The 13,776-nt window shown below is 34.4% G+C and overlaps 1 protein-coding gene across 6 annotated transcripts in view; it reads left to right on the top strand.

Moving 5' to 3' along the window:
* The window catches only part of DMD (dystrophin), a 2,246,075-nt gene that overhangs the window by 884,707 nt on the left and 1,347,592 nt on the right, over positions 1–13,776 (top strand). For all 6 annotated transcript variants that reach the window (XM_055393453.2, XM_055393450.2, XM_055393451.2 and 3 more), the window contains 4 exons: positions 1–111; positions 510–683; positions 4,545–4,700; positions 9,171–9,341. In XM_055393453.2, the coding sequence (XP_055249428.2) occupies positions 1–111; positions 510–683; positions 4,545–4,700; positions 9,171–9,341 (612 nt within the window). The remainder of the gene's footprint in view (positions 112–509; positions 684–4,544; positions 4,701–9,170; positions 9,342–13,776) is intronic.

Raw genomic sequence — 13,776 nt, 5'->3', positions numbered from 1 at the left:
AAAATCCAATCTGATTTGACGAGTCATGAGATCAGTTTAGAAGAAATGAAGAAACATTACCAAGGAAAGGAAACTGCTCAACGGGTACTATCCCAAATTGAAGTGGCACAGGTACATATTATTCCATTAACTAAAGACCTTGTTTAGTTGGGTATTAAAATATTGTTTACATTAGATAACTTGGTTATTAACAAATTGAGGTTAAGGACATTATTTGAAAGCTACAAATGATATATAAATGATGCATACTGTTTTGAATTGTACATTTTAAGGATAAAATAGGTTAATAAATTGTCTTTTATTTAGTATCACATTAAGAATGATTGCTGAATTCTCCCAAATGCATGTGTTCTTTGTGCTGGACAAATGGAAAAAGTGTTGCTTTAGTTTGTTTATATTTCCATCCTTGTGTATCTTCCAGAATAAAGGAAAAGACATTAACAAAAGTATGACTGGTTATTGTTCAGAAGGCAAAATCAAATCCATGTTTTCTTACACTGTCTTTACAGAAAAAAATGCAAGATGTTTCCATGAAATTTCGATTGTTTCAGAAGCCAGCCAATTTTGAGCAGCGTCTACAGGAAAGTAAGATGATTTTAGATGAAGTGAAGATGCACTTGCCTGCACTGGAAACAAAGAGTGTTGAACAGGAAGTAGTACAGTCACAGTTAAATCATTGTGTGGTACGTATTGCTGATGGCAAATATGCAGCTACCCCTTGACTTCCTTATTGGAAGGAGATGAGATGTATTTGGTATAAGAACAAAAATTTGCACAAGTGAATTGAGAGACAAGAACTATTATTGAACTAGTAGCCGCTTAATATCTCTTCTGAAAATGTCTTCTTTGAGTCTATAATTTTCCAAGGACTATGCAGAATATTACCTTTGTTTAATTCTTATGGAACTTTGAAAATATTTTAAAATGGAAATCCTGAAAAAGAATATACTGGTCTGGAAACCACAACAGCAAAAGTATCTACAATAGTAAAAACGATTCTAGAAACGAGTGCCAGGGAAGCAAAGCTATCCACACAAGTTATCTTTAATTCTCAGGTGAAGGTCGCTCAATCATGTCTGACTTGGGCTTCTCTGTCCATGGAATTCTCTAGGCAAGAATACTGGAGTGAGCAGCTTTTCCCTTCTCCAGGGGATCTTCCCAACCCAGGGATCAAACCCAGGTCTCCTGCATTGCAGGCAGATTCTTTACCATCTGAGCCACTGGGGAAGCCCAGGAAAACTGGAGTGGGTAGCCTATCCTTTCTCCAGGGCATCTTCCTGACCCAGGGATCGAACTGGGCTTTCCTTCATTGCAGCTGGATTCTTTACCAGCTGAGCTGCCAGGGAAGCCCTTAATTCTCAGGGCCACAGGTTAAATGAGAGAATTTAAAGACAAACATCGAGTGCAAAGCAAAAGCAAGATTCCAAGCCAGGCATGCTTACTCCAGATCCTAGTATCTTTCCATTTAAAGTCAGGCCTGGATATGCAATGAAATTCTGCTAGACAACAAAGACAGAATAAATAGGTATGGAAGATATGATTAGCCTGTAGTGTAAATCTTCACTATAAGGATTTTGAGTAGTGTTCTTTGTTGCAGTTATTGAAAATTCACCAAGCCAGATGACTTCTCTGATAACATAGAGCTGAATTATGAAGGCATCTACTAGAGTAATATAAGTATTAATATAAATCTGTGTGTACTATGGAATGTCAAGGTAGAAATCCACATAGAAAACACTGAGTGCTATTAACATTAAAGGGAAAAAGTTTATTGAGTACTTTGTGCTTAAAGTATTGTTTCTGCTTCTATTCCATAACGTAAAGGAAAAAGAAACCCTTAGGTACATTACCATCATATGATTATGAATGGGAAAATATCATTCTTTGTAAACAAAAATTTTCTTTGTGAAAAATTATGGAATAATTTTTATTCAGCAATATTGCTTATAAGGAAAGCTGCATTTTAGTGGCATCATTATTATAAATATTCTTACCCCCAAGAGAAATTTTTAATATAGTTATATATATTAGAGGAATGGCAACCCCCTCAAGTATTCTTGCCTGGAGAATCCCAGGGACAGAGGAGCCTGATGGGCTGCCGTCTATGGGGTTGCACAGAGTCAGACACGACGGACGCGACTTAGCAGCAGCAGCAGCATATATATTAGATAAGTAACATTGGGAATACATGGGAATATATGTCATCTTATATTTTTTCAAAAAATTGAAAGCAAAATGACCTGAGTACATTATCATCATGGCTTAATATAGTCACAGAGGGCAAGCTGTTCATTCTAGGAACAAGTCTCTAATGGCACTTCATAAATCTTTTCTGCTAGTCATTATGAACTGGAAATAAACAAAACACTACCTACAACCAGGTATTACTATGCCCTGACTCAGCTCAGTACAGAGGAAACAGATTAAAGCGTTTCCTCAATCTGCTTCTCAGATGATCCAAACAAGTCACCTTTATTTCTTAGGTGAAAGTTACTCAGTTGTGTCCGACTCTTTTGTGACTCCATGGACTTTAGCCTGCCAGGATCCTCTGTCCATGGAATTCTTTAGGCAAGAATACTGGAGTGGGTAGCCTTTCCCTTCTCGAGGGGATCTTCTCAACCCAGGGATCAAACCCAGGTCTCCCACACTGCAGGTGGATTCTTTACTGTCTAAGCCACCAGGGAAGCCTAAGAAAACTGAAGTGGGTAGCCTTCCCCTTCTCTAGGGAATCTTCCGAACCCAGGTATCGAACCCAGGTCTCCTGCATTGCAGGGGTTCTTTATCATCTGTTTCTGCTTCTGGTTTAAATGCCAGGACCATTTCAGGTCATCCTTCCGAAAGGATATATTTTCTTTACAACTTTTGTATTTTTCATTATTAAGATGCTCAGTTACATATACCATAATCATGGCCTTTGCTTTCAAGATTTTTGTTCTGTTAAAGTCTTAAAAACATGAACACAAATACATGTAAAGACTTATTTACATTTCTTAATGATAAATATTTTCTCTATTGAATGAAGTGATAAAAATGGCTATCAGTACTGTGGCTCAGCTGGTAACGAATCCACCTACAATGTGGGAAATCTGGGTTGGAAAGATCCCCTGGAAAAAGGAAAGGCTGCCCACTCCAGTATTTTGGCCTAGAAAATTTCATGGAATATGTAGTCCATGGGTTTGCAAAGAGTCAGACACAATTGAGCGACTTTCATTTTCATTAAAGTAAATCATTAACATTTAAAAAAGTTTTTTTAACATTTAAAATAGTCATTTGGAAATATCTCGGATTCCAGAATTCAAGAATTGAATCCCAGTGTGACAGTTAATGATTTAAATGTTTATAAATACTCAGATATATTTATATTTCCTAAAAGAAGTAAATGAATTTTAAAAGATGAAAAGCTCAGAAAGAACTCACAAATATTAATAAAGGAATGATAACAACTTCAAGTGATCACCAAAGGGAGAATTAAGGTGAAAATAGTTTATGTATGTAGCCTTAATGAATAGGATAATTGCTCAGCGTTCACAAAATACTTTGTTTTAGTTGATTTTAAGCTGGAAAGGAAAAAAAGCAAACTCAATTTCTATTCTAACTCCCAAATAACAGTACTTGTAATACCTACTAGCAACTTTATTTCTTAGTGCCAATAAGGATTTGTTGTTCAGACTCACCATTGAACAACTTAATGTGACAATATATATTGTAAACTATTACATATGCCTGTATACATATCCATGTGTACACATATGCATGTGTACATACACACATTCAAACATACATATCTTTCCAAGTAACTACAAGAGAAAGCTGTGACACTTGTTTAATGAGAATTTGTTGTAGCAGTATACTGTTGTGAACCAATACATGTGTTCTTTATAGTTGTGATGTGCTTATGAGTTTTACATAATACTTTATATTAGTTTACATTTAATTGATCAGCTCCATTAAGAAAACAAATTTATATCATTTAATTAACATTTAAGATTATGTTCCCTCCTTTTATATGATTTAATATGGGTTAGAATTACAACCTGGTGATTCAGACATTTTAACCCGACAATAATGTAGCATCGTGAGAACAGTGTCTAGCTTGGCCACTGATTCTCTAGTGACTCAAATATTGTCTACTATAAATAGGCATTCAATAAACACCTGGGGAATGAGTAAATGAATTTTTCCCAAGTCACAGCTAGAATTATATAATTACAAAATTTAAAATAGAAGTCATATAGCTTTTAAAAATGATCTTTGTAAACATGGGATGAAGAATTAAATATATGCATGATGTACCCTTACTTTGGTAAGAATAACTGCACAATACGCATGCCTGTTTTACTACATGTAATTGCAACTAGAAGAATTAAATCAATAGAGATTTCAAAAGCTAGATATTAACCACAGCAGCAAAATGCTACTCTGTTAAAACTGAAACCATAAAATAGCAATTCAGGTGATATCTACTCACTTTTTTTTTATTAATAAAATAGTACGAGTCAGACACTATTGCTTATTATTCTGTTTTGTTTTATGTTTTAACTTAGAACTTGTATAAAAGTCTGAGTGAAGTGAAGTCTGAAGTGGAAATGGTGATTAAAACTGGACGTCAAATTGTACAGAAGAAGCAGACGGAAAACCCTAAAGAGCTTGATGAAAGAGTAACGGCTTTGAAGTTGCATTATAATGAGCTGGGAGCAAAGGTGTGTGCTAAAATCATGAACACTGGCCACTTCCAACTTTCCTTATATATTTGTAAAGCAAGAGTCAGTAATTATGTGCGATTGATATGTTCGATTCGGTTCAGTTCGGTTCAGTCACTCAGTCGTGTCCGACTCTTTGCGACCCCATGAATCACAGCACGCCAGGCCTCCCTGTCCATCACCAACTCCCGGAGTTCACTCAAACTCATGTCCATTGTCGGTGATGCCATCCAGCCATCTCATTCTCAGTCTTCCCCTTCTCCTCCTACCCCCAATCCCTCCCAGCATCAGAGTCTTTTCCAGTGAGTCAACTCATCGCATGAGGTGGCCAAAGTATCGCAGTTTCAGCTTTAGCATCAGTCCTTCCAATGAACACCCAGGATTGATCTCCTTTAGAATGGACTGGTTGGATCTCCTTGCAGTCCAAGGGACTCTCAAGAGTCTTCTCCAGCACCACAGTTCAACAGCATCAATTCTTTGACGGTCAGCTTTCTTCACAGTCCAACTCTCACATCCATACATGACCACAGGAAAAACCATAGCCTTGAGTAGACGGACCTTGGTTGGCAAAGTAATGTCTCTGCTTTTGAATACGCTATCTAGGCTGGTCATAACTTTCCTTCCAAGGAGTAAGCGTTTTTTAATTTCATGGCTGCAATCAGCATCTGCAGTGATTTTGGAGCCCCAAAAAATAAAGTCTGACACTGTTTCCCCATCTATTTCCCATGGGACCAGATGCCATGATCTTCATTTCCTGCCAACCTTTTCACTCTCCTCTTTCACTTTCATCAAGAGGCCTTTGAGTTCCTCTTCACTTTCTGCCATAAGGGTGGTGTCATCTGCATATCTGAGGTTATTGATATTTCTCCCGGCAATCTTGATATGTTAGAAAGTCTAAATCATTTACTTCCTACAGATAGATACATGTATACATGGATACAGATATATATACATACAGACATATATACATACATAGAGATGTATTCCCATGTATGATTCTTATTAAAAAAAAAATAATCAGCGAGTCTCTACATTCCAGTCCATATTAAAAATACGTCAAACTCAGAGACATTTTTACTGGTCCATCAGACAGTTCTGAAAGATTTCCATTGTTCTAAACTTGTCCCTTCTTTTCATTGTATATATTCACTTGTGATGACTGGAAGGCTGGTAATTTTATAAACTAAGATGCCTACTTATATTTAGGTACAATGGAATTGATACATTCTACATAGAAACAGCTTTACTGAGACCAGTGGGGAGAAAAGAGTCTATTAATATTTTTATAGCTCGGGTTCCCAATTTTATTTAATATAACAACATCAATGAGAAAATTGTCACTTCATCTTAGACACAAATGTAAATGCTTGCCCACATTTGAGAACTAGCCATGCAGAGGCAGAATTGTAATATTGCACCCTGAAAGTAGATTGAAGGTTATGACCTAAAGCTACGAATTGCAAATTACTTATCACTGAAAGAAAGTGAATTTTAGATTCAAATGAAAATCTGAAAATAACGATTCTTACTAGTTGACAGTCTGAAACCATAATGGTCACTTCCCACTTTCCTTATATATTGTAAAGCAAGAGTCAGTAATTATGTACAATTGATATCTTAAAAAGTCTAAATTATTTATCTGAAAAACCTTCTAATTTATATTTCACATATCTTGAAACAGTCTGCTTTTTCAAGTGTAAATTATTGCCTTGGCCTTTCTTTGCTTTGAAGAATTTGCACAAGGTCTTTGCAAGAGTAAATTCAACATAAATAATGTAGAATAAATCACTTAAAATTTAGAACAGTAAAAATGACATTAGAAGACTATTAGTGCCCTGGGTTGATTATTATTAAGGAGTGAATAGTTCTTCTGAGGATGTAAAGACTTATTTATTCCTGAAAATACATATTTGAAAGTGTATGTTTATCTACCCATTTGGTACTAAGTAATATCATTAAAGTAAAATGAACGATTACTAAGAAATCATACTTAGTTTTAAAAACATGACAGAACACTGCGAAAAATGTAGGGCAGGCATTTATTTTTGAAATAAAGATTTAGAAACATTAGTGGTAAAGGGAATATGTATACATATCATATTACAGAAAATGGCAAAGTCACATATTCCCTTTCTGAGAAAAAATTGTTCATATTTAAATCTTCCAAGCACCTTCAACAGTGATGGTTTTGTTTTATGAAAACAAAGGAAATGGGATATCTTAATATATTATCCTTTTATATAAATGTACAAGCCATTCTATTTTAATCATCTTGCAAATATATATCGTTTTTACTTACCTCAGTTCAGTCTATATATATTAATTTTTTTATTAATCAGCTTAGGCTGCCATGACAAAATATTCAGATACAGGTCACATGGGGGCTTAGGTTTCAACTTATCGATTTGTGGGGACTTCTGTTCCATCCATTACCCTTTTCTTAAAACAGTTTTGTTAGTTTGATTAATATTACCAACTTAGCTTAATTGTTCATTGACTAAAAATCAAAGAGTTTCTTATCTAAATCTATTTCATTTCATCAAGAGATATTACACCTAGCAACATAGATATAATAATTCTTACAGTTCCTTATATGGCCCCTGTATACTTTAAATTATATGAAAATATACATAAATAGCAATACTCATTGCCACCTCAAATGCTCATACTCAAAGTCTCAATATTCATGTCAGCCTCACATGCATGTTTAAGTGTTCATAACAGTGATGACTGAAAGTTTTTACTGCAGGTGGCACTATTTTAAATGTATCATTTCTCCACCAAAAAAGGAATAAGTGTAAAACTCAATTTTCCTTAAGATGGCAGTATCTCCTGTTTTATTAAAAAACTGTTTAGCTGGATATAAACAAAATAAAATAAAAATCAATAAGGCATGAGCTCTGGGAAGATAGAATTTCTTTGAAATACTGAATCTAGAATTCTTTTCTATCAATAATGCATAGAAAAAAATAACTATGCATAGAAACACACCATGAAGGTGTATATTTTTTCCTGCTACACACAAATAAAATCTTTACACTCAAAATGGCAAATGCTTTCACTTCTCTGAAGGGAAGAATAGAAGGAAAAATCTGTAAAACAAACATTGAATTTGCAGCTTCAACAAATGTGTGCACACCTCTATTAAAGAAAAAAATTTTGTTGAGTATTTGTAATTTGTCTCAAAATTTCAGGGTATTTATTTTCATTGCAGCATTTAATTAAAAAAATCTTCACTGTGGCATTTTTTCATGCTTATGGCTGCATTATTGGTTGTAATATATATATATATATATATGTATATATGTATATGTATGTATGTATATATATGCGAGGGTGGTGGTTCCCTGATGGCTCAGTGGTAGAGAATCCGTCTCTAAGCAGGAAATGTGGGTTTGACCTCGATCTCTGAGTCCAAAAGATCTCCTGGAGAAGGAAATGGCAACCCACTCCAGCATTCTTGCCTGGGAAATCCCATGGACAGAGGAGCCTGGTGGGCTACAGTCCATGGGTTACCAAAAGAGTCAGACATGACTTAGAGACTAAACAACAGCAACAAAATATATATGTGTGTATATCTTTTCAGAGCTAATATATCATTGATTTTTATTTATTCTATTTTTGTTTACACACCCACATATATATCAAGAGATAATAGATTCTGGGCTTTTTATTAAAGTCAAACAACCCATTCCTAAGATGTAGGAACATCAGAAGAGTGGTGGAGAAACACCAATTTGTTCATTCTCTGTGTAAGAACATGGAAGAATTTGACTTTGAGAGTCTTAGTTTTAAACACTGAGAACTGAAACACAGGATTAAGTCATGATTTTCTTTATTAATGAGGGTAAAATTGTGTTATGGTGCAAACTTTTTTATTCCCTTTAAATGGTAAATTAATGTTTAAGGAGAAAGTGACCTATTGTGTTGTGTTTGTGCAAAAGTGAGACTCTTCAAAGATGTAATGACAATAAAATCAACTCTTCTAAACATTTTACAAATACCTTTGCCTCTGAGAGAAATAGTATTCTTTACCCATTTTGGCTACTTAACAGCAAGGGGGAGCCTCATTTGTATATAGAGGATTGTAAATGTTGCCCATCTCTTTGACAGATGATTGAAGGTTTTCTAAAAGAAACATGCCATGTCTTCAGTTTGACTTATATCATTTTATTTATTTAAAAACTGTGGCCATAAATTAATTTTATTTATATTAGAGAAAATAGTGGTAGCTTTTCTTTCTCCATGATACAGGATGCTATCTTTTAGATAAAGGATCTCATCTTTCATAGACTGTGTTTATTCACTATTAATATTAAGAATATGTAATATTTCTAAAATAAGATTTTTTTCAAGTAAGAAGAAGGTTATTTTAAAATGAAAAAAATATGAAAGTTCCAATTAAGTAGCTATAATTAAACTTGAATTGAAAAAGTAAACCAAATGACATTTTATGGTCATTCTTTTCAGGTAACAGAAAGAAAGCAACAGTTGGAGAAATGCTTGAAATTGTCCCGTAAGATGAGAAAGGAAATGAATGCCTTGACAGAATGGCTGGCAGCTACAGATATGGAACTGACAAAGAGATCAGCAGTTGAAGGAATGCCTAGTAATTTGGACTCTGAAGTTGCCTGGGGAAAGGTAAAACCTATATCACTGAAGGTTATTTTTAGCATATATGAAGACATAGTGCAATTTGATTTTTTAAGGAACTGTTAATATGCAACAATAATAGAACCATAAATATTATCATGCTTCTTTTTCCCTTTCCTCAAAAATTCATCAGTAGTTGAACTGTATATTTCAGAATCTCACTAAAACCAATGGGAACCTTCAGCAAGATTTTCTCCAATGGTTATTTAGAATTAGGTAGGTTCTGAATAAGTCCTTAAAATATATGTACATCATTAATCAGAAAGTCAGTTCAAAGATGTGACTCTGTGTTCCCTAGCTTGCTTAAGAGAGACTATTCAGATGGACCCCACAACCATGAGGAAGGCAAAGATGCAGAGACTTCAGACAGTTAGGCTGGACAAATTTGCAAGATGAGCAAATTATTAATGTCACAATCATAAAAAATCTCATGGGGTCTTTTTGGCCCCTGTCATTTTCACCACCAAACAGCCCTGGGTTTCCTTTATTCCTCAGCTTGTAGATTCTTAGTGTTTCTCTGACAGCCAATCAGACATAATTGTTCTCTACAATTCAAGGTCAAAGCACCAATAGCTTAATTTTTTTTTTCAGTTGACATATTACTGGATTACTTGAAAGTATGTTGATATAAACTAAGTAGTTGATATTAATAGTGTGTTTTCACCTTAAACTTTGCCAAACCACTGGGCACTTAGAAAAAAATCAATCATAGTACAACCTGCTCCCTCAATTTTTTTTATAATTAACAAACACATGCCTGCATTAACTAGATGTTTAAGATATCTGTGCTTTATTTTTAATGCAAGATGTATATCTTGATTAACCAAATTTGGGAACTTTAATTGCATTATGTAAAAACAGTCCTACAGTGAGACCAAAACTGAAAACTGATTTTCTTCATGTAGATTCGGATGACAAGCAGTTGTAAAAATTTATTAACTACACTTTATTTTCAAATAAATAGTAGAGAATGAATATCTTTTTTCTTCCTGTTCAGAATAGATTTGTTAGAGATAAGATATTGACTTACAGTTATTAGTTCAGGATCATATATATTGTGAAATCATTAGAGTAGTGAGTGTACAGAGCATACAGATTAAAAGTTACATTGGCCTTACTTTTCTTTTCTATCACAAAAACAAACATTATATTTCTATTTATTGGGAATCGATGACATTCATGTATTTCAGTGCAGGCTGGGTGGCTGTAAGAAATAAACCAAAATTCCACTTGGTAGATCTTAGTTGCATGATCATATCTAGCCTTCAAGGAGGGTTGCAAAAGATGTCTCCATCTGGCTGAGTAGTCAGTGTCCTGATGAAATGAGTAGGTAATGTTCTTAAATGAAGACACAGAGGACACATTCTGGAGGACAGATTTAAGTACATCAATTCTGACTATCCCATTACTGGCTACAATTGTTTAGCATATGAATTGAACACAGAAATCTAACCATAGAAAAATATTTATGTAATTAAATAGAAGTTTTTATCTCTGATGATCATTATGTTTGGAAAATATAAGCTTCAGCAAAGTTTAATCTACATGATTTACTGACTTTAACCACTAACAGATTTCTTTTATTCCTCATTTAATTTCAGTAGTCAAAAGTTCAAAGCCAGTTAAATAATTCAGCCTCATTAAAGCCTTTTAATATCCACAGTGTTAGCTAAAAATTAAAATGGTTAAATATAATTCCCTAGAAAAATAAGTGGTCCTTTGATAGTTTAAATCCTTCAGCATTTTAGATAGTTCATATTTACCATTTTGCATAAATTGCCCATTCGTTTTTCTTAACACAGTCTTGGGATACCAAGAGTTACCTGTGAGAATCACACACACATACACATACATAAATGCTGAGTTTAACTCTGAGTATTAAATAACACAAAACAATTGATGTCTAGTCACTGACGTAACAAGTCATGATTTTCACACGTATTTCAGGGACAAATGTTTATAATAGTCAACTTTAAGAACAACAATTATAACTTTACTCAGTTATCCTTCTCTCCTTTGGCTGTCACTTTATTCCTTAAATTTAATGACAGTCACATGACAGAATGTATCATTCTGTTTTGCCGTGGTTCTCAGTTTTGGTCACACACTGAAATCATTTGAGAACCTTAAAAGCCTATCAGTGCTGAGGGCCCAACCCCAGAAATTCTGATTTAATTGGTCTGTGAGGTCCGTGTCTCTAAATTTCTTATATTCAGCACAGTTTGAGAGCTACTGGCTAATGCAATACAAGCAGTCTTAGGAAATCTATGTTCAGTTCAGCCAACCATGTCCTATATTTTTTTTTTCTCAATCACCTTTCACAGTTTAAAGAAATCTGGCCTCTGGTCCTAGATTATCTGGATAATTGCCTCAACTTATCACTCCTCTTAGCTGTAAAAGCATGAGGACTATTACTTATTTCTAAAGTCTGTTGCACTATCATTCCCATGAAAAATTGCATATCTTTTTTTTTTTTTTAAAGAGAGCACAGTAATTTATCTGTGAAGTGAAATAACACTAGCAGATCATTAACTTGGTACAATGAATGCATCAAGCAGCTGTTACTTAGAAAATAGAACATCTGTTAAATGCCACTGAAGTCACTATTCACTGTCATTATAGTAATAGCTATAATTTCTGTTCTACGTATTCTGCCTTCATGAAATTCTTTTTAATAGACAATACGTTATTAATAAAAAGTCAATACACATTACTATAAAATTCATTCCTTACTGTTTTATAGTCTTTTAAAATTTATCATTATATTATTCCATAACATTAGCTTAATAATAAAATGTGTTCTAATCCTCAAACCATGACAGTAGTGTTGGGGCCTAAAAAACAACTAATATCATATTTTATCATATTTAAGACATATGAAATCAAGTGATACACTTGATTTAATTATAGATGTTGTGGATCAAAAGAAACACCACTCCCTTAAATGTGAATATAAATTGCAAGTTTTATCTCATTTCAGAAACTTTAATATGTACAAATGCACATGTTAGAATTGTGGTAATGTGATAATTTGTTCACTTTTTCCCCATGAATAGATTTTGTAGCTAAAGGTGAAAACTCTCACTCATCTCTGATGACCAAAAATGGTATAATATTTATACAGACTGACTGAAGGCAGAATTCAGTGGGGAGGGTAACCTTTTAAAATACCTTTTATGGATTAGTCAACCCTTCATATAGGGAGAACTTGCACAAGAGATAAAAGAAGATCAAATAAACAAGAATTTTGCAGCATCCTAGTAAAGGAAGGAAGACATATGGAAATGGTGTTGTGACAATTTAAATCTACATTGAGTTCTACTGTTATCTGACATTTTTTCCTGTATCATAAAACCTAAGAACACCAAGTGGATAGTTCACATTTAGCTGCTGTTAAAACTCCTGAAACAAGACTTATGACCATGGATTCAGTTCAGTTCATTTTAGTTGCTCAGTCATGTCCAACTCTTTGCGACGCCATGGACTGCAGCACGCCAGGCTTCTCTGTCCATCACCAACTCCCAGAGCTTGCTCCAACTCATGTCCATCGAGTTGGTGATGCCATACAACCGTCTCATCTTCTGTTATCCCCTTCTCCTCCTGCCTTCAGTCTTTCCCAGCGTCAGGGTCTTTTCCAATGAGTCAGTTCTTCGCATCAGGTGACCAAAGTATTGGAGCTTCAGCTTCAACATCAGTCCTTCCAATGAATATTCAGGACTGACTTCCTTTAGGATGGACTGGTTGGATCTCCTTGCAGTCCAAGGGGCTCTCAAGAGTCTTCTCCAACACCACATTTCAAAAGCATCAACTTTTCAGTACTCAGATTTCTTTCTACCATGTCATAAGTCAAAATAAAACTAGTGTTCATAATTTTGCTTTTAATTCAGCTTTATAATTGATCCTAGAAGCTGTCACATTACTGTAAGATTGAAAAACTAAAAGAGCTGAGTTTCAATTTATTCAGTTTAATCATTGAATTTGAACTTGCCCGTTCAAAAGGGTAGACCTTCATAAGGCAACCGAAGGGGACATGTATGCTGAAGATTTAATGCATTTTAAGAGGAAGAAATGCATTTTCAATTTGATTTATCCATCTCACCAACCCCATAAGTCTACATTTCTTAAAGAGTACCAGATGAGGGTGTAAAGAGAATGACCAACACAGTAGCTGTAGTTGAATTTAGTAATTCAATTCTCAATACGTCTGCAAGTATAGACGTTCTTCTGTTGTAGGAAACTTTTAATGTATGGGAAAATGGTTCCTTGACATCATAAAATATATGTTTTTAGTTTCCAGTTAGTGCCCCATATTCCCCTTTTCCTCTTCCTTTCAAAGAGTCGGACATGACTGAGCGACTGAACTGAAGTGATTCCCCTTTTGGTGGCATGTCATTCCAACCTTCGTACTTTCTTATCATTTTAT

The sequence above is a fragment of the Moschus berezovskii genome, chromosome X, assembly GCF_049115385.1.
Source record: "Moschus berezovskii isolate FMDL1 chromosome X, NW_MosBer_1.0, whole genome shotgun sequence".
Lineage (NCBI taxonomy): Eukaryota > Metazoa > Chordata > Mammalia > Artiodactyla > Moschidae > Moschus > Moschus berezovskii.
Note: the sequence above shows the minus strand (reverse complement) of the source record. Positions and strands in the feature narration are given on the sequence as shown.